At 45.2% G+C, this 21980-nt stretch overlaps 1 protein-coding gene and 2 pseudogenes across 1 annotated transcript; 1 reads left to right on the top strand and 2 right to left on the bottom strand.

Annotated features, from left to right (window-relative positions):
• Window positions 1-9491: 9491 nt before the first annotated feature.
• On the top strand, window positions 9492-10064 carry LOC136530492 (protein FAR1-RELATED SEQUENCE 5-like). Its single transcript, XM_066523224.1, has one exon. It carries the CDS (start codon window positions 9492-9494, stop codon window positions 10062-10064), a length of 573 nt encoding a protein of 190 aa, XP_066379321.1.
• Window positions 10065-13771: 3707 nt separating this feature from the next.
• On the bottom strand, window positions 13772-14771 carry LOC136530490 (heterogeneous nuclear ribonucleoprotein 1-like; annotated as a pseudogene).
• A 2417-nt stretch (window positions 14772-17188) lies between these two features.
• On the bottom strand, window positions 17189-20683 carry LOC136530495 (receptor-like protein EIX2; annotated as a pseudogene).
• Window positions 20684-21980: the final 1297 nt, after the last annotated feature.

Raw genomic sequence — 21980 nt, 5'->3', positions numbered from 1 at the left:
ATTATGTCGTCTTTTTAGAAGTATATATCTAATATGTATGTCAGAGAAATTAATACGTGTTGCATGCACGTCTTGAACAGCCAGCATTCAAGGTTTTTTTTCGATCCTGCAGTTCGAGGAAATTGCTTTTTTCTATGATATACCTCGGGCGGAGGTCAATCCTCGAAGACACAGGCCAATCAGATAGTCGAGGGGAGCGCCGGCTATGCTATCGGATTGCGAGAACGAGGACCCTCGATGCTTCTATCGTGGCCACTTCTCGTGGGTCCTGTGGCCCCGACAGGCCCCGCGCCCCGACGAAAGCATCACCTAAGTCTACAAAAGCATACCAGCAGTACCTTTTATTTGTCTGTGCTCTGTAATATGGGAATTCTTTTTTCCCACATGGTGTACTGTGCTTTAGCATTATATATTAAAAGTTGCTGTTGTCAAAAAAAATCCCCAAGGAGTTGACAGTTTTTTTAAACTAATAGTAGTCTTAATGCAACAACATCGACACTAACCTAGTACTAGATGCTAAGCCATATAGAGACGTTTCTTAACAATTTATGTTGGATTTCATTGGGTTTATGAGCCTTTAATTCAATTAATCAAATAAATCTCAAGGGTAATGTTTAATGCTAAGAGTTATGTGCTTTAATTTCACATGAGAACTTGAGGTGATACACATGTTCGCCCCAACCCTTGTTGTGATATGCCGAGTTGAGGCGAGGCATGATGTGTACAGAGTGCCGACTGCAGAGTGTTGAGTGGTTGTGTAATGCATGAGTATACTACTATCTAGACGTGGCACTACACAGGCCAGATGTGATGCCTACCGTTTTGGGTATCTATATAGGCAAAGCAAAACTCTAATCATTAGTTTTTGTTATTATATATTTATAACATCTAGAAAAAATAATACTATTATAGAACTAGATTCTGATAAAAAAATCTATGAATATTATTTTAAATGTTTATATGTAACCCGTAAAATGAAGTAATCTGCATTTAAAAATTTAGGAGGGTGTTTGGATGACATAATAAAACTAAGGGTCCGTTTGAATCCCCTGCTCTAAGTTTAGAGCTCTAAAATTTTTAGAGCATTTTAGTTCACTTTTGGGGTCTAAAACTCTAATGTGAGATGAGCTAAAGTTAGAGCTAATTTTTGACCACCTGTTTGAAGCTTTAGCTCTAAAGTTTAGAGCTATACAAAATAAGTTTAGAGGAAAGGATTCAAACAGCGCGCTGAGACAAAAGGGCCTCTAGACTAGTGATTAGAGCACCTCAGCAGCAGGTCTGGGTTCGACTCTCCGTGGAAGCGAATGAAAAAGATCTGGAATAAAAAAATAAAAAATAGGTTAGGATTTCCCGAGCTGACTTCGGTCAAATAAAAAACAGCACGTGAGAGTTTCGACTTCCATCACGAATGTGGTGTACCTTCATCAGTTTAAAAGGAGCAACGGTGTTAGGGTGACTTGAAGTTAAAAGCTCGGGGCTTGATCGAAGAAATCACAGTAAAAGCATGCTAGTTGTTGACAGTTACAGTAAGCATGAACCACATTCGTAATAATACTCCGTTGTAGGAGTAGGTTGTTGACAGTTACTGGGTTTGTCTTGGGCAGTGAGTGGTTTTACTGCTTGATCGTAGCCTTTTTTTTTACTTTGGAAGATGCACCGTTGTAGGAGTAGGTTGCATAGACGTTCCATGAGGTAGAGGCAACATGGGCATACATAGGCTGGTCAACGTGCATATTTAGTTTCTCATCTAAAGTTTATTCCCTATTTCATCGAAAGTTTGAACACATGTACAGAGTATTAAATATAGATTAAAAAATAACTAATTACACAGTTTGCAACTAATTTGCGAGACGAATCTTTTAAGCCTGATTAGTCCATGATTTGACAATGTGGTGCTATATTAGCATATGTGCTAATGCCGGATTAATTAGGCTTAATAAATTCATCTCGCGGATTACTGACGGATTCTGTAATTTATTTTTTTATTAGTATCCGAACACTCCATACGACACCCCATGTGACACTCGATGGGATACCCGAAAACTTTAAACCTAGATTTAGGGCTCGTTTAGATGCAGCCCAAATTGCAAAAAAAACTAACTTTTGGAATTTGGAATCTAAACGGCTGATGCAAAAAATTTCGGCCCGCACGGTGCAAATATGGCCCGGCCCAATCATTGCCTCGGGCTGCGTGCATCCCAGTATTACCCTGACCACGGCCCCGTTCGCGCGTCCGTCTCCACTCCCTCTCCCCCGGGAAACCCTAGGCCGCTCTCGCCCCGCCGGCGCTCTCCATTTCCGCCGCCGCCGCTCTCGGTCTCCCCCGCCTCCGCTCAGTCCAGCACCTGATCCAGCCCACCCCGTCCCCGCGCCCCTCACTGCATCCATTCCCTCTCCCCCCGAACCCTAGGCCGCTCTCCATTTCCGCCGCCGCCGCTCTCCCCCCGAACCCTAGGCCGCTCTCGGTCTCCCGCGCCGCCGCTCAGTCCTCCACCAGATCTAGCCCTCCTACGTCCAGATCCACCTTCCCTTCGTCCAGATCTGGTGTCCTTGACCTCCTCGTCGGCGATGGACGGGTACCACGGCGGCTCGCATCAAGACGGCGACTTCAACGATGTCTCCTTGGACAACGCTTCCGGCTACGGAGACGGCTCTGAAACCATGGACTTCCTATCCCAGGCGCCGCCGTACGCCGGATCCGGGGCCCACACCGGCTTCCGCAACAACTCCGGCGACGTCTTCGGCAGCAACGCGCCCTCCCTTAGCCACCTGGGGTTCAGCGAGCTCGACCTCAACGCCAGCTAGTCGTGGCCGGGCTTGGGTCGTTACCAGGAGATCCTCCAGTCCCCGGCTGAAGACGGCGATAGCGGCATCGGTGACGGCCCCCCTCCCGTGCACGTGCCATCCCGCGCCGGCAGGGGTTCCCTCGGCCTCCGACCTCCTCGCCGCCGCGTGCCTCCCCTGGGGCCTCATGGTGATGAGGCAGGCGGCTCGGCTGGCGGTTCCAGGAGGCCCGGTGTGCGTCGCAGCCTAGTCCAGCCCGCCGCCGACGACGAGGACGTCCCTCCGACTAATGTCCCGGTACACAAAGTTTCTTTCTCCATGGGATTGCTGTGCTGTGCTAGGTGCTGCTCACATGGTAGATTGCGGTGCTATGCAGTGCTTGTGCTAGTACAAGTAGATTGATGTGTTGTGCTGTGCTGTGCTTGTGCATGCTATTTATGCGAGCTGTTTATGCAGTGCTTGTGCTAGTACAAGTATATTGTTTACCTACGCCATGTCCTTGTTTAGGCATATTGTTTACCTATGCCATGTGTTGTTTTTTCTTTATGCATCATTTCATAGTACCCTTAGCAGGGCCCAGTGGAGTCCTCAAAACACCCGGACTTTCTGTCAGCTCTACGTTGACGAGATTGACAAGGGGAACTGCCCTAGGGGTCAGATGTCGAAATGGGGTTGGAAAAATCTGACAGAGGGTTACTTCAAAGCGACAGAATTAGTTCATGACAACATCATCTTTGGGAGTAGAGTCCGCCATCTGAAGAAGGAATGGAATGACCTACGGAAGCTCTATCACAAGGAGACAGGCTTGGGGCGCAATGCAGATGGCTCCATCAGTGCTTCAGCTGAATGGTGGAAAGCCAACGACAAGGTACAACATAATTCTGTTTTGTAATCATGTTTTGCTTACCTAATTCTGTGTTGTAATCATGTGTTCTAAACAAGTTCTTTTGTAATTCTTGTTTTGCAGGACAACAAGCTTAAGGGTACACTGCCTGACTACATGGACCTTTTGGAGCGCATGTTCCTTGGCGTAGCAGTGACAGGGGAAACCGCTTATGCTCCTAGCCGCAGGAATACGCCACTATATGTGAGCAGTGACGATGACGAAGACGTCCATACCCCTCAGAGCACTAGGAGCAAGAGAAGCTACAGCAGCCTCAGCACCCGCAGCACTGCTGCTAGTCCCAGCAAGAGGGGCAGGAGCCAAGCAGTGAGGATGAACGAAGGCATAAGGAACTTGACCGTCAGTCTGGACAACAGGACTGAAGCTCTGAAGGAGATTTGGCATGAGAGGAATCAAGCTGTAGAGAAGAAGAAGAATGACAAAATGGACACCATTGACCAAGTGATACAGCTGGCTAAAGAGGTAGGGGCAACAGAGGAAAATGAGAGGCAGTGGATTGGTGTCCTCATGATCACCCAAAACGAAGCTGCTATGAGAATGTTTATCAAGTCAGAAGCAAAAGGAAGGATGGCCATCATTAAGCACTATGCCGGGGTCGTTAACTAGACCCTCTTAATAATGCATTTGTCTTGTGTTTGTGTCATGAACCTCGTGTACTAAGTCTGTGATGCATGTTGGTTGAACTACGTCTGTCATTTGTATGTTGTGTTGTCGAACTTGTCGGCAGCAACTAAGTGATTTGTGATCTTCGCTTGTGATGTCTGAATTTAGCCATAATGTTTGTTTCTGGAGTCAGTGCTGTTGGATTTGAGGAACTGCTGCCCTGTGTATGTTGTTCCCTGGGAATTAGAACTGATTTGTGTTCATTTGTTTGTTTCATGTGTGCAGGGGGCTGCTCAACCTGCTGGTCCGGCCGTTGATGAGGATGACGATGCACAGTGGGAGGAGGACTTCTTCAGCTTATTCTTTGATGACATCGAAGAAGAAACTGCAATCGTATATGGTACGTCCCAGTATGCCATTCACATGCAAAAGTACTACAATAGGGCATACTATAGGGTGCCAAAGATGACTGGGCTGGACTGGGTAGAACATAAACTAGCAAATGAAACTACCTGTTACAACATGTTTAGAATCTCCCCAGATATGTTCTATAGACTGCACAAGGTATTGACTGATGAGTATGACCTCAAAGACACAAAAAAGTCCACCTCAACTGAGGCTTTAGGTATGTTCCTTTGGATGGTTGGTGCTCCACAATCATATAGGCAAGCTGATGATAGATTTGAGAGGTCACTAGGCACAGTCCACAACATGTTCTATAGAGTGCTGCCCTGTGTTGTTGCACTTGGTAATGATATCATTAAACCTGTGGACCCAGAATTTAGTACAATGCATCCTAGGGTGAGGAACCGACGCTTCTATCCTGAATTCAAGAGGTGCATAGGAGCTATAGATGGCAGCCACTTCCCTGTTTTGGTGCCACAAGATAAGTTTGTGTAGCACTTGTGTCGCAAGGGCATCACAACTCAGAATGTGATGGCTGCTTGCGACTTTGACATGATTTTTACTTTTCTCCTTGCGGGATGGCCGGGGTCTGCCCATGACACAAGAGTGTTCGAGGATGCCATGACAACATTCAAGGATGACTTCCCTCACCCACCTGAAGGTAGACAACTAGGTGGTAGTACATTTGACATTTCTAATTGAAACATTTAACAATTACAGGTACTTGGTGGTGTAGGGATGTTTTACTTGGTGGATGCCGGCTACCCAAACCGTCCCGGGTACCTTGCTCCTTACAAGGGAACGAAGTACCATATTCAAGACTTTCAAAACGCCGGAGAACCTCGAGGTAAACAGGAGATATTCAATTATGCACACTCATATCTTAGGAATGTGATTGAAAGGGCCTTTGGCGTCTTGAAGATGAAGTGGCGCATATTGTTGAGTATCCCTGCCTATCCTCCTCAAACACAAACGCAGATTATAGTTGCTTGTGTTGCTTTGCATAACTTCATAAGGTTGAGTAGGCAATTTGATGTGGACTTCCAGCACCTAGATCATCATCTTAACTTTGTGCCGGCTGAAGCCTATCTTCATCAGCCAGAAACAGGGCCTGCCCCTGATAGCGCAGATCATGAACAGATGAATGCCTTTCGTGACAACATTGCCAACAGGCTGTTTAATAGATATTGATACATGTGTATGTTTGATAACTTGTGAGTACTAATTGTTTGATTGCGGTTTGGACTTGTAATAATGTTGCTTGAGGACTGTAATATTTGACGACTGTAACATTTGGGTACATGCATTGTAATATTTGAGGACTGTAAAATGATTTTTGGACTGTAATAATATTTGAATGTTGTAATAATTTTGGATTTCCTCTACTGCATTGTGCCTGGGACAATGGAGGCCTTTGTGGCTGCATGTATGGATTTGTATGCGAGAGCATGCAAGGAAGAGCAGGCAGCATGCAGCATGCATGGATTTGCATGCATGCTCATGCAAGGATGAGCATGGATTTGCATGCATGCGCATGCAAGGATGAGCCTGGCAGCAAGCATCCCTCCAAATGCATTTAATAGTGCCACTTGTGTCTTCTAGTCCATTATTGCTTTGGCAGGGTAAACAGTGCTATGAAAAGTTTTCCACCCCTTTGGATGTCAGATTTTGAACCATTTTGGATGAAAAAATTTGGGTTCAAAAAACTTGCAATCTAAACAAGGCCTTAAACAAGGTCTAATTTGTAAAGCCTGCTGCCTGCATGACTCGGATCTGCCTCGTCATGTGTACGTAGATCCTGGGCATAATAGATGTTGTACAGTTGAGGACCGAGCAAGGCTCGGTTGGCTAGCTACGCCAAGCGTACGAGCAGCTCACCGGTGTCCAGGATTTTTTTTTAATTTCTCCAGCGCCACACACCGATGGCCTACAATTGCCACATATTTCAGTGTGTTATCTGGAAATCAAGAAAAAAGAATTTGTTTTTTTTACGATGAGATTTTGAAAAGACTCACCTGGATCGAGCAGATGCCGATGGTCGTCGATGGAGTGCCGAATTCGATCTTACGGTTGTGACTGTTGATTTTTCACACTGAAGATGATCTCTTCTCATAAAGATATTTTATCTGTGTTCACGTACAATTTAACACATGAGCCCTTTTACAGTACTTGAAATTGCCTCGCGTTGCCTCCCATTGCCTCCATAAAATATTAATTATCATCGAAAAGGGTACGTTGGTCATTTCACGTGCCTATCACTACTCAGCCGCGCCCACTCCCCGATCCGCGCCTGACGCCGTCGTCCCGATCCGCGCCTGACTCGCCCTCGCGCCGGCCTGCCATCGCCCGCACTCCTGCTCTTACCCTAGCGACCGCTGCCCTGCTCTCTCCCTCCCTCTAGCCGCCGCCAGCGTCGCGACGGCGGCCCAGCCGCGCCGCTGCCCCCACCCCCAGCGCGAGGGCCGCGGTGGTCGCCTCAGTCGCCGCCTTCCGCACTGCCCTGCTCTTACCCTAGCGACCGCTGCCTTGCTCTCTCCCTCCCTCTAGCCGCCGCCGGAGCCTCGTCGCGACCTTTGGCCCTTTGGGTGATGCTATTTTCTTCATGTATTGTGCTATTGTGCTCACCGTTGTTGGATTTTGTTTCCTTTGTCCACAAGAGGAATTGCTATGGCTCACTTCCTTTGGTGCCCGTGCTGCAGCCAGGCAATAGAGAAGGCCAACCAACAGATAGTCAATGCCATTGGTAAGCCGATTGTGCGGGGTCCCTGGTACAGTGCTTCCATTGCTGTGAATCACGTGAAGCATTCTGTCTCCTGCACTTTCCCGGTGTCGGGGCCCCAAGGAAATGGTCTTCTCAAGCTCAAGGCTATGCGCTTGGGAGGTGCGTGCTGCTAACTTCTTCACAAATCTATTCCTTATGAGTGAGTTGATTGGACTTGCTAGTATGCTAACATTTTTCTGGTGGCATGTTTATACTTGTAATAAGATATTCTTTCGAATATGTCTTTCAGTCTTTGTGCTACATTGCCGCAATGCATCGAAAAAACTGAACCAATAATTGATGGTTTTTAACATTTGGATGCAGAACGTTGAATATGACTTAGTTTTTGCATTGCATATAAAGTGTTGCAGTAGATGTGTTTGCATTAATGGAAAGGAAAACTATGATACTAATATACATCATTTGCTGACTTAGCCAATTGGTTGCATTTTTTATACAGTTTTGTCATGCCTTGGGCATAGCAGGTATGTTAGTCCATATGCATGACAAATGCCCCAAAATATTACTGTAAAATCATTTGTCAAGCCACATTAATCCAATAAAATAGGTTGTATAACTGATGCTATTTGGGTGACTGAACAAGTCATGTCACAATTTTATCTTGATATTCTTCAAATTTATCTTGACCTTGAAACATATAAGGATGTGTACTAGTTTCATTTATTTGGGAAAAAAAAATCCAAACCGATGTCTGCACTAGTGGGTACAGCGTTACCACCTACCAGTGCCCACCTTTTGGTTTCTGTAGCCATTCCTGATTGGTTTTTAAAATATTAGTGTTAGCTGTTGGCTACCCATGGTGATTAAAGTTCATGAAAGTTCTTATGTAGATGTAATGGTGATTATTTGCCATTTGTATATTCTGACTCATTGATTAAGTGCTTCATGTCATGTTCTTATTCTAGTAGGATGAAATCTTGTCAGAAGATTCATCCAGAAGTTAGCTTTGGCCCTGTTTGAGAATGCTTATCTGAGAGTCGGTTTTAATCTGATCAGAATTTTCTGATAAGCTGCGGTCTAATAAATCTACAGTCTGAAAAATCTAGGTGTTTGGCAATCCTGATAGTTGTCGATAGATTCTCTATCATGAATGTAAAATGACTTATATGCCTCTAGGCTGGTAATAGATTATTTGTTGATTGATGAATGAGTGAAAGCAACTATGACAAAAAAATTAATTATTGTACCATATAATTTGGATAGAAGTTCAAATGAATAATGGATGAGTTGACATCGTTACCATATATGGGGTCCACTATAATACAATAAAAAATCAACCTTATCCCAACTGCCGGTTCTCACCACCGATCTCCATGGTCGCAGCGACGAGTTCTCACTTCTGTTCTTCTCCCCAGCGGCAAATCACTCATTTTCTTTCTCATCCAAATCTGATTCTTCAGCAAAAATTCCACCTAGATCAAACGCAGTACCACAGCTTCCTCCACCATGGTCTGTTACAGGGCGGCGGCAGCTCCGATTTTCGGCGGCGACGACATCCAGGAAGGAGGCACAACTCTTGTAGACATCAGATTCCGCAGCTTCGTTGATCTCCTCAGCAGGTTTGTCAACGACGGAGCCACGTATTGGCCATAGAGGGCTCTGGCCCCCCCTTGCCCCGTAAAAAAGAGAGGATATATGCTGCAGATGTGCAAGTCCGCTAGCTAATTTAGCCCACCAGGTGATTGGCCACGTGCAAGTCTGCACTTGGGAGTTGGGACCTGGGCCCTGGCATCAGTCAACATGAGCAAAATAATCCACGGAGTGACCGAGACGGCGGAGGCGACGAGCCGATAGATGAAGGTCGGAGCACCGGAGCTGTCGATGCCTCGAGCTAGAGTCCTTGGCGGCGGCAGCGGCGGCCTTCCTTGACTCGCTCGTCGGCGGTCGGCATATAAACATAGGCTGCTGTTTTAGAACATGGCAGGCTGCTGAAATTTGAAACTTCAAGTGCAAAGTGAATTTCAATAATGAAAACCTGTGCATCCTAATGAAAGCTTCATTTTTTAGGAGGAAATGTCGGATGATGATTCTTTGCTGGAGTACAGTGAAATTGTTATGAAGATGTTTGGCAGTGAGGACGACGGATTTGAGTTTTATAACAACTACGCTTATGAGAAAGGATTTAGTGTGAGAAAGGAATACTGCGAGTGGGACAACGGCCACAATGAGTGGACCCTTCAGAAGTTTGTTTGCAGCTGTGAAGGTTTCCGCGCAGAGAAGGAGGTGAGGAGGGAGATCAAGAAGCGGAGGCTACGGAATATCACTCGTCGTGGATGCCGTGCTCAACTTGTGATTGCACAGGATCCAAACACAGAGCAATGGTATGTGAAGGATTTCATCGACGAGCACAACCATCCGATGACGGAACCAGACCTTGCTTGCTTTCTACGTTCACATAGAAGAATCAGCAATGATCAGAAAGCAGAGATTGTGCAGTTGCAGATTTCTGGGATCTGCAAACACCAGATAATGGATATTATGGTTAGGCGGTACGGTGGGTATGATAAGGTTGGATTTACATCAAGGGACCTTTACAATTTCTGCCATCACAACAAGGCGGAGACACTTTCCGGTGGTGATGCTTGAACAATCATCAGTTACATGATAGAATCAAAACGTAGAGATCCTGATTTCTTTTTCCAGTATAAGACTGATGGGAGAGGGCACCTGACGAGACTGCTCTAGTGTGACTTTCAGTGTCAGATGGATTATAGAGCATTTGGTGATGTCGTCGTGTTTGATGGCACGTACAAAATGAATCGATACAACCTGACCCTTGTTCCTTTTGTTGGGGTGAATCACCATAAAAGCACGGTTCTTTTTGCCTGTGGAATTCTTTCTCATGAGGATACTGAGTCGTATGTGTGGCTGCTTAGGTCATTCTGTGATGCCATGATTCAGAAGCATCCGGTTTCTATGATCACCGATGGAGACCATGCTATGCAGAAAGCAATCAGTATTGTGTGGCCGAATTCATCGCATAGGCTATGCGTATGGCATATTGAGGTGTGCATTGCGCGTAATCTTCACACCCAGGATCTGAAGGATAAGGTTAGGGGTTTTCTTTATGATCGTTGCTCCATAGAAAAAACTGAGAGGAAATGGATAGCATTCTTGGCAAAGGAGAAAGTTACAGATAAGGACTCGTGGCTGTACCAGATGTATGAGATGAGGGAAATCTGGTGTGCGGCGTATCATGCTGGTAAGTGCTACTTAGGACTGAGGAGCAACCAGCGTAGTGAGAGCCTACACTCTAGGATTCAATTTAATCTAGATCAGAAAATGACACTGTTAGAGCTGATACAGCACGTTGACCACTGTCTTTCAAAGTTGCGCAGTAATGAAGCGTATCTAGACTTTCAAGCAAGTTCTAAGCCATGCTTACAACCATATGCTTCAACTATTGAGAAAGAGGCTGCGAATTTGTTCACACCAAGTGTTTATTTTGCTGATGTGCAGTACAGCGTAAAAGCAGCCGATAAGTGTTATTGGATTGAGACTGTAGATGGCTATGATATTGTTGAGTATATTGTTGGAAGGATTGATAAAGGAGACAAACAATACTATGTGAAATGTGAGATATGCGTTGTTGAACGCAAGCTGAAGGAAATTTCTTGTTCTTGTCTAAAGTTACAGTCCCTTGGAACCCCATGCTCACACATCTTCTTTGTATTGGGTCGTCGAGGAGAACACAAGCTTCCAGACTGCTGTGTTTTGGAAAGGTGGACGAGGGGGGTCCAAGCGTGGATTTCCTCCTATAAGGAAGAGCGCCATGTATGACTATTCTGATAGCCTACAGAGGTACCATGAGCTACACAATATCAGTCAAACGGCATCCTTCATAGCATCTCAATCACTTGAAGCATATGGGCGGCTGAAACGCGTTCTTCATGAGGAAGCTGCTATGATCCCTCTAAATGGAGGAGAGAACGGAGGCAAGAGGTTTGGTCCTGTGCTGCCGCAAGCCCTAGATGTTGATTCTATAGATGTCTTTGATCCCATACATGTGCCTGGCAGAGGGGCCCCAAAGAAAAAGTTGAAGTCAGTTTCAGATAAATCTAAGAAGAAATGTACCCTGTGTAAGGGTGAGGGTCACAATCGGCGAACATGCTCCAAGAGAGAAGAGGTAAGCTAAGTGTAATGTTCATCAAAAAGCAGTATTATCTGAAAGAAGATGTGTGAGCATCTACCCGGCCCAGCAAACCAACCGCAGCCCTCCCTCTCTTCTTTCCACTGCCACGTGGGGCCGGGTGGTCATTACCTTGTCCGAACTCCCGTTCCTCAGTTGACCGAGCTAGACGCCCTCGTCTGATCCGCCATCGCCGGCGTGACCGAGCTTCTCCCTCCCCGCGTCCACCGCCCCCCCTAGATGTACTTCCCAGATCCCACGCCCGCTGGCTGCCAGGCCCAGGCTGCCGCCATCGCGGAGGCCCTCCTGCCGTCCCCTCCTCCTGCTATGCTGCTTCGCCACCGCTGCTCCTCGCCTTCGCCCTGTGGGGCTACGTCCCCTTCCCTGCCCTGGTGCGCGCCGCCGCCGCCTCCCCAATGATGAACCTGACGCCCAGCGCCTGTGCCCGCGCCCCTGTCGCTGACCTGCAGGGCCGTGTGTCAGCGGCTCCACGCACAGTGTCGCCTCCTTCCCTGGAGACGGACACAGAGCGGCAACTTCTCCCCAACTCCCGGCGATATGCCTCTGGGCCAAAGCCCACTACCCCTCCCCTCCAACGAACGTGCCCCGCCGCGCCGCATCAACCGGGCGTAGCCACCGCCGCCCGATCCCCTCGATCGTGGCCCCTGAGGTTCCCCGCGCCCCGCCCCTATAAACAGTATGCCCAGAGCCACCGCGCCGCCACCTTAGAACCCTAAAGGGGCTGCTCGGAGCCGTAGCCTTAGCCCTAGCCCTAGCCCGCCGGCAGCCAGAGCTCGACGTGCCGCCGCCGCTGATCTCCGCCTTCACCGCGTCGCCGGCCACATCCACGCCGTCTAGAGATGAATCCAGGAAAATCATCGGCTGAGAAGAAGATGAAGACGGGAAAATCCATGGCTCTGAAGAAGAGCGCCGAAAGGTGCTTGGCCCCTGACTGCGTGAACTACGTGAACGGAGTCTCTCCATGCTCTCCCCGAGAGGGAGAGACGGCTTCAGCTGCTGCAACTGCTGGAACTGGAATCGCGGTCGTCGCAATGCTTGCGTGAGCGGAGGATGTGATCTTCCTATCAAAAGGCCCAGGTCACCCAACGAGGTATGTCTGTGGAACGACGAATTTTTAGAGATCTGTTTGTAGTTGAATTGGAAACACATATGCCTGTTTGTTTCTATGCAATCGAGTCCATAGCTCATGCATGCTCTTTTATATGATCCATTATATTTCAGGTGTGCAATCATGAATTCTGCCCTGACGATGGCCGATGCAATAAGTATCTGTGCCGCAACTGCAAGAACAATGTCTCTCCATGCCTAAATCCTGTCGGTGGCATCGACGACCTGTTGGCGTGGTGCTGCAACTGCTGGAGCCATGAGATCCGTAGATGCTTGAATGGGTGTCAGGACTGGAGTGATGAGGAGGATGTGTCAGACCACCAGGTATCTTCTTGCATGGCTGCATGTAATTTGTACTACACAACCCACTTCATTTGACATGTATTAAAATGATAAAATGGATGCCCATGGATTTTGCATCTCCTACTATAATGTCCACTACCAAGTTAGGAAAATGAATGGCCAATAGCTTATCATGTGCTACTATAATGCCAACATGATGGCCCTGTCTTTGCAATCGTCGTAATGCAGGGATGTTTTTCGATTCTCGATTTTGCTAGTTCAAAGTTCTGAATCGGTGGTGAGCAGAAGCTGAGATAATCAAGGCCAATTATAACCATCGCTTCCCAAAAGAACAAAATATAGATCTATGTCCCATAAAGACCAACTTCTGTAAGTAAACTCAATCAATTCACACACCATCCTGTACCAAACAAAAGGGCAATCATATAACACAATTGAACAAACTCTCTTATGGCACATATGCAAGGAATAATCTTAGAGAACATTTAACATGGTTACTAATTTTGGAACCATAGGGAGACCTAGGATCACAAAAGAAAAACAACACAAAAATTCCAAAACCAAATCTTGGATGCATTAAGTAAAGTCTGTTAAGTTCAATCGACATTGCACACTAACATAGTCAAGATGCTTGGATCTAATAATTGAAAACTATCAAAAATAAATTAATGAAGTGTTGAAAGCTAGATAATGATATCATGACACAAGAAACAAACTATCTAACCTTTATTAGTCAATGGCCCATGTAACCGGTTGAAACCATTTTTGTAACATCACGCTCAAAAGATCCTGATGTCGAAGTTGTGTCTCCATAGATGGAGCCACCACCTATTGATGAATCTCCAAAGTTCCTTGCATACCCATTGGTTGATTGGTTTAAGTTACTGACACCACTTGATCCAACATTCCTTCCATAAACATTGGAACCTTGACCAAAGTTGCTTTCATTGGACCCATAACCAAAGTTTCTAGTACAGTAAACAGAGCAATTATTGGCACCTAGAGCAGGCACATGATGAGGGTTTCCCCAATTCACATTATTGTTCCCAATTCCACTAAGAAGGTCCCCATTTCTAAATGGCACAAAGAAATTAGAGCTTGTGGAACTAGAAGAGTGATTAAGGGCAAAAATACCCCAAAAGGTTACTAACTAGTGAGTCAAACAGTAAACCATTATTTTCATTGACTCCACCATAGCTAACATAGTTGTTGAATCCACCTGAATTTCCATTGTAATATGGATTAAGATGCCATTCACGCTGGATACCACTATTGAAGCTAGAGCCACTTTCAGTACATGGGTTCATCCATGCGTCAAAATTCATTCCAATTCCATAACTACCACCAAAAGATGGATAACCATTATTCCCACCTGATAGAAGACCAAAACATTCATCCATCCTCATTCCATAGCCACCTAATGGACTCATATTGTAATGCTGGGTATATCCATTAAGGAAGCTATTGGTTCTACCAGTTACATAATTGAACCCATTGATAGGAGAGCACATGCTAGGTCTAGGAGACGGTTCCTTAGAAATAGCTCGCTGACCTCGACCCTCTTACCTTTCAATTTATGGAGTGTCTTGAATAATGCCCTATCCATGGCATCTTCTGAATCATACGTGATGAACCCAAGCTAATGTAAATATCAATTGTATTGATCAAGAGATAAGTTTCACATATATCCCCAAATCTGAGACCTCACCTCCCCAACCACTGCTGTCAGCCATGGACCCTGAAAAGCAGTAGGGATCAAGACATCATGTCTTATAAAGTTATCTACCATGTATCCATGTTTCAAATATTAGAAAAGAACAATAGAGCAAACCTCTAGTCATTCCAATGCACTGTTTATGGTTTGTCTAACTTGGGCTAACGGCTTATTTGATGGTTAAATGCAGATGGTATGATTGGCATGGCTATCATCACAGGCGCCTTTGGAGTTGTGGGTCTTGTTGCTGGTGGTATAATTGCTGCGGCTTCTTCGTCATCTAGGACAAGATGAAGATATCTTCTCTCTTGAAGTGAATAAGAAATCAAGACGGGCAAAAGCTTGGTGACATATGATCATCACTTTTGTGCTCAGTGTGAAGGGGTGCTCACTTGTCTTTTTCCTGTACTTTGCGCGTGAGACCAACCTTGTATTGCGTCCAAACGAGATATAAATGTATTCTTAACAGTAGAGGATGAGGCTCAGGAACATTTCGATTGTTGTACTTTGTGTTGCTGCAGAAGATGCTGTGAGTATAGTAGAATAACAAAGTGCATAATAATACTCTGACCCCGGATCCTAGTTTCCTAGATGAGTTCATTCCTCATCGCCAATATGAAATTGCTGCACTTTACTTTCTGTGAATTTTTTGTGTGGCCTCAAAGCGTTCTGCTTATTGACTTTTTAAGCGGAAAAGGAGCTTTTCAGAACTATCCAATAAACACAAAGGAGAGAATGGTTTGGTTTATCTGAACGTGAGCTTTTCAGAACTATCCAATAAACACAAAGGAGAGAATGGTTTGGTTTATCTGAACGTGATATGGACCTTTTAAAATCTTGTAAAGAATGGATGCATATGCATGAATGCATCAGAATATTTTCGGTCTTTGTACATGTTCTCTGATGAAAGTTCTTTTTTTTTGGGTGGTTGCGGATACACATTCTACACATCTTTCCCAACAAAAGCAGGTTGTTTTAATTTTAATCTTCACTCCCTATCAAGGTCAGCAGTAAGTCCTTGTAATACTCGGAGGTGTCATCAACAATGTCGCTGGTGACCGTGGTCTTGAACCTGACCTTGTATTCCTCTTTTGATCTTGTTCATGCCGATCTCGGACCTGAGATGATCGCCCTAGTAAGTGTGTCCTCATCCGTTCCAAATCCTAAGATGGAGTATCTAATAGCCCGACGAACATAGTACATGTTGAACACCGGCAATTCAAAGCCATCAACAAGGTTGACAATCTTTCCATCCCAAGTTTACCTCTACAAAGTGCTTCTCCGGCGACGTTATGGCTGGCACTGCCAGCTGAGGCTATCTCGCTCGTGTTACCTTCCTGAGCGGATGACGAAAAAAAACTATTAGTACTGCATTTATAGAGTTACCATTTTACCCTTTATCAAAAAAAAACTACGAGAATGGAATTACCGCCCAGTCATAATCCCCACATTTGCGGAGGCAATGGAAGGCGATTTTTGCGCATATGGCCCACCGATCATAGACACAGCAATCGCCTCCCGTTGCCTCCATCCCATTGCCTCCCGTTGCCTCCTACCTTTGTTGCCGTCGGATTGGCCGCTCTCGGTCGATGTCAAGCCATCGAATTTTTCCCCAATTATTGTAAAAAATTTCTTTGTTATTAAGACCATATTAGCAGTTTTGTGTTGAGTCGAGTGTGGGCAGATTGAACATGATTATTCCCTTGCGATGGTACGTAACAAAGATCATGCTGGTGACTATATATAAACTTTTTTTTATGAAAACTTTATTTTTTTATTTGCCTGATCATAAAAAGTCATCATCTCAAATGTGCCTGGAGTACTATCCCCAAGTCATTTTGCACCCCATTTGAGATTTGACTAGCAGCGCTCTCCAGTTTGTAGGTAGCGGTACTGCAGGTGGAGTAGTATACTACTGCTCCACCAGTTAAGCGGTGCTCATGTCTTGGGCTCTTCAATTTCCGAGAAATTTGCTCTCCTTGTTCTCTGCTTTCTTGTTCAATGTGTATGGTAAGTGAATGTTGCTTATATGTAACACTTTGGTTGCAGATGAGACCGTGATATTTTGATTCATATCATCCCTCGCCTAGGTACACTGAAATTCCACGGCACGCCAAGCCTTGTTTGGCTGCACATTGTATTCACCTCAATCCACTTCAACACACGTGGACTAAGGTGGATACGGGTGCAGCCAAACAATCCCTAATGTGGACGATGAGCGTGGAACATGCAACGATAGGTCATATTTAGGTTGCCGGATCCGACTACCATGGCCCACAGGGACCAATGATGTAGTGCCGCCTGAAGTGCTATATGGAATTGATTGACCATGTCTTAATGTTCATCATCATAAGGAAATAATTATCACTGTAAACTTGGTGAAGCGTGTTAACCTCTGTAGAGGCCGCATCTACGTGTTATATAGCACCCTGAGCTGACCAGGCGAACGTCTCGTACAGACTACAAACCAACATCCTGAAGATCAGCCAGAGTTTACAACATACTTATGTTATCTATATACTAACAACTAATATCTATCTTGTACAACAAACACTAATGTTGGCCAATGATCAAGTGTCGGTTCTCAGTTTATTACATGATATAAGAGAAACACGGACACACAAATCTTCATTTCATAAAGAAAACCATGGCAATATGTAATACTGGTAGTAACAAAATTCAAAGCACTCCTGAACAGACTTCTCTCCCACTTCCATTATTCATACATGCATGCATTGGCTAATTTTAGTTGAAGCGCCGACCACCGCCTTTGCTTCATGCTTGCTAATCAGTTTGTGTTTGTCTTGCTGTTGCCCATGTAGCAACAAGGACATATACTTTGTCGTACAACTTGTCCGAGAGTCGAAAGCAAGCAATTCTCCAGTTTCTCTTGAACAACAAAACACCAAATGCAATCCATGTACCAACCACGAAGCCGCACCCGAGTCCAAGATAAAAGAATGGTATCCCATAACCTTCTTCAGTTCTTCCCAGGCCACCCTGCTTTGTTGCATGACGCTCGCTCGAGCAATTGTTTTGAAGAGGATGTCCACAAAGACCGATGTTGCCAATGTACATAGATGGATACTCTGCATACAGGGTATCAAGCTGTACTCCCGATGGAATTATTCCTGTAAGATCGTTGTATGATAATTCCAAGTAACTTAAGAACGTCAGATTTGATAGAGTGGTTGGTATTTCCCCTGAAAGCATGTTCCTCGAGAGGTCCAATGATTGCAGTGATCGCATTTCCCCGATCTTCTTTGGAATAACTCCAGTCAAGTGGTTCCTTGATAGATTCAAATTCACAAGTGCATCAAGAACAACTATTTCTTTTGGTATTTCACCGGTTAAGTCGTTTGAAGATAAATCAATGTTCATCATACTTGTGTCCAAAATTCTTTGAATGGAACCACAGCTCAATTCCTGCCCCTTCCAGACCATAGACAAACCATTAAGATGAGAATGAATTGTCTCAGGGTTGTGATAACAACCCATCATGGATGTGTTTGTCATAAATTTAAGATTTGATAGGTAGATCGGCAGAGAGCCTGATATTTTTATTATTATTTAGATCCATGTACTGAAGGCAAGAAAGGTTTGTGATGTTCATTGGAATGCTACCAAAGAACTTGTTGTGACTTAATCGTATAACTCTTAATGATGTTAAGCTTCCAATCCACATTGGCAATCTTCCAGTGAATTTGTTCCAAGACAAATCTAGGAAGAACACATTTGTCAAGTTTTGCAGAAAAGATGGGAACTTTCCTGACAAACTATTGTTACTTAAGGCGACAAATTCCATAGATTCCATTACCCCGAGGCACAACGGTGGTTGTCCCTCCAAAAAATTGTTGGATAAGTCCAACACAAATAATTGCTGATATTTACAAAAAGATTCAGGAATATGACCAGTGAGTCGGTTGGAGAACAGAGAAAGTTGTCTTAGATTGGCTGATCTAGTAGTAGAGGGCAGAGGTCCTGACAAGAAGTTATTGGACAAGTCCAAGGTATGTATGTTTGGTGGCAGCGTGGGTATCTGACCAGTTAATTTGTTTGAACTGAGGTAGAGTTCCTGAAGTGACATGGAGCCCATATCAGCCGGCAAAGTTCCGTTGAGTTGATTGTTGGAGATGTTCATGAACCAAACATTTGAAAAGGCATCGGAGAACCATTGTGGAATCCTATCAGCTATACCTGCACTCGAGATATCAAGATAGGTGATGCTCACATTCCACTGAAGCCACCCAGGAAACAGTGGGCCCATCTGGCAGGATGCAAAGTATACATACTCTAATGTAGATGGTGGTTGCCAGTCCGAGCTGATCTCAATCTTGAGGGCATTATATGACAAGTCTATATATTGCAAGCTCCTTGCACTAGCAAAGTGTTCCTCAGTTATCGTGCCATCCAGTTTATTTGTACTTAGATCCAGATGGGTAATATTACTAAGCTTTCCAATCTCATATGGGACATGTCCGTTTAGGTTGTTCCAACGAAGATTCAGAACAACCAAGCTCATGAATTGCCCTATCCATCTTGGTAACATCCCGGTTAAATGGTTCGAACCGAGGTCCAATTCTTGCAATTTGTTGGGTGAACATCGAGGTAGATTCCTAAACAACTCAGCTACGTCACCATATAGGAGAGTGTATTCAAGGTTCAGGACTTCCAAATTGCATAGGTTCTTCAGATCCATGGTCATGCTGCGCACGTTCTTGTCATCATCTTGATAATCATCATCATAATTATTAAATGAAAGATCAAGGACTTGCAGGGATGTCATGTCTCCAAGAGCATCCGGAAATTGACCGTACATACTAGTGGAGCTGAGGTAAACGAATCTAAGGCTTGTTATGTTCCAGAACCAGCTGGTCACCATTGGATGGTGGAAGGAGTTGTCGGAGGCATGGAGCTCCTCGAGATTTGTAAGGTTCAGGTGTGGCAGCGACTGGTTTGCGCTTGCAAGAGAGCAGCCTGAAAGATGGAGGGCCCTCAAAGAAGGAAGCATATTCATGACACGAGGCCAATCCGCTACTGTGCTGAGGTCCATTCCGTCCAAGTTAAGATATTGTATGGAAGGAATGTGTGTTAACCATGAGAGATCCGTCGAGTTCGTGCCTCCCATCCAGTTGGGATTGGAAAGATCTAGATACTGCAGCCTTGACAAGTTGCCAAGCTGGGGAGGCACGCCACCGTAGAATGGTATGCCAGAGAGGTTAAGATACTTGAGATTCTTTAGAGAGCCCAAGAACTCGGGAAGACGACCCGTTGGCCCTGCTAGATCATTCCAGCTGAGGTCAAGGTGCTCTAGGTGATCCAGAGCAGCAAAGAAGGACTTATCTGGCCGGCCAAATTTTCTGGGAAGGTGCCTCCACCTCCAAGTCGAAGCTCGTGGACGTGGCCAGTTCGGTTGCTGCACCGGACGCCTCTCCACCGGCAGCAGTCTTGCTCGTCGTGGCGACCGTCGTCTCGCCGCCACGAGCTGAGGACGCCGCCAGGGTCGCTGGTGACGCCGTGCTTGAATGCCAGCAGGGCGTCCCTCTCGTGTGGTATGCAGCTCGGGCTCGCTCTGTTACCACCGGCGGCTGGTTGGAGCTGCTGCTGCTGCTGCGTGGCGAGGAACAAGCAGCAGCAGCAGAGCAACACGAGCATGGCAGCAGCTAGGCGATGCATGGTGGCAACCATCGACAATAATGTCGCTATGGTAGATGAGAATGGCAGGATCAGTTCTGGAGTCAGAGTGGATCCGTTCTGGAGCCCGAGTGTTATTATTATAGTAGACGGACGCAGAGGATACAGCAGATCGGTCAACAAACTTGATACTGCAGCCTTGACAAGTTGTCAAGCCACCATAGAATGGTATGCCAGAGAGGTCAACAAACTTGAGGTCGTCGGTCACCTTCCGTGTAGAAGCGGTCAGGCATCTTCCGTGTAGATATAAATGCTGTTAATATTTTCTATAAATGTAGTTAAACTTAAAAGAGTTTGATAAGTACGCATCTCATAACGGACGGAGCGAGTTTACAGTACTAGTTGATTGATTGATTGATTTTCTGGACGCCTAAGGAAAAGCGCCGCGCTGATGGCCTCTGCGTTACACCCCGTCTACGCGGAGAGACAGGACGCTAATTGCTTGGCTTGGGTGCCTCCTCTCCATCTGTTTGTTTCTATGGTCGTTAGCAAGGGTTCCTGTACTGTCTTTTTGTTTACTTAATTAAGGTGTATGTTTATGGTAACAACCACTACTAGAAACTGGGTGTTTGCCGAGTGCTAAAATGTTTGTCGAGTGCATTTTATCGGGCACTCGGCAAATAAGCTATTTGCCGAGTGCTGTCACGAAAACACTTAGCAAAATAATTGCACTTGGCAAAAGAGGCAAAAAAAATACTCGGCAAAGTTTAGCACTTGGCAAACCAGAAAAAAACACTCTAGGCACTCGGCAAAGTCCACATCCGTTAGTACGTGTGTCGTCCGTTAGTATGTTTGCCGAGTGTCCGTTAGTGGAAAACTCGACAAACAAATACACTCAGCAAAAGAGACAAAAAACACTCGGCAAAGGGAGGCACTCGGCAAAGAAATATGTTTGCCAAGTGTAAACATGTGGCACTCGGCAAATAATTTTTTTTCTCTTCTGACCTTGAAACATTTTCTACTCTCCACATACAACATGTGGTATTCCCTGTTAAAATTTGGTATATTTCTGGATCTGTTTGCTATATTTAATTAATTCATTGCATTTCTAGGAATTTTTTGGTATAAGTCAAATTTGAACCGCGAGTGATTCAAATAATAAAATAAAATGAGTAGAAAAATAATATTTATGTTATTGAGTGCAGTGGTGAGGCCTTACCCGGGAAATAAAAAGAAATTTCGAACATCTTGGTCAGAAAACACGGCCACGAACGTGTGGGCGATTGGTTTTTAAATTAAAAAAAAAAGCAAACCAAGTCTGAAAATCATGAGATTTGTCATGATGTGATGATATCATATATGGAGGTTGTGGTAAAAAAATTGAGAATGTTTTCGCACAATTTGTCACGTACGATGTTTACAAACCGAAGCATCTCAGAAGAAGGATCGTAGCGTTGAGAAGATCCGGTAAGATTTGGAGTCAAAGTGACGGTCGAATTAGGGTTTGGCTTCAATACTTTTTGTATAGACAATACAGAACCTAGATTGGGAGGATCGGACAGGACAGCAAGAATCGGAGAGGAAGGGGTTGCTT

This window comes from Miscanthus floridulus, unplaced genomic scaffold, assembly GCF_019320115.1.
Source record: "Miscanthus floridulus cultivar M001 unplaced genomic scaffold, ASM1932011v1 fs_147_1_2, whole genome shotgun sequence".
Lineage (NCBI taxonomy): Eukaryota > Viridiplantae > Streptophyta > Magnoliopsida > Poales > Poaceae > Miscanthus > Miscanthus floridulus.
Note: the sequence above shows the minus strand (reverse complement) of the source record. Positions and strands in the feature narration are given on the sequence as shown.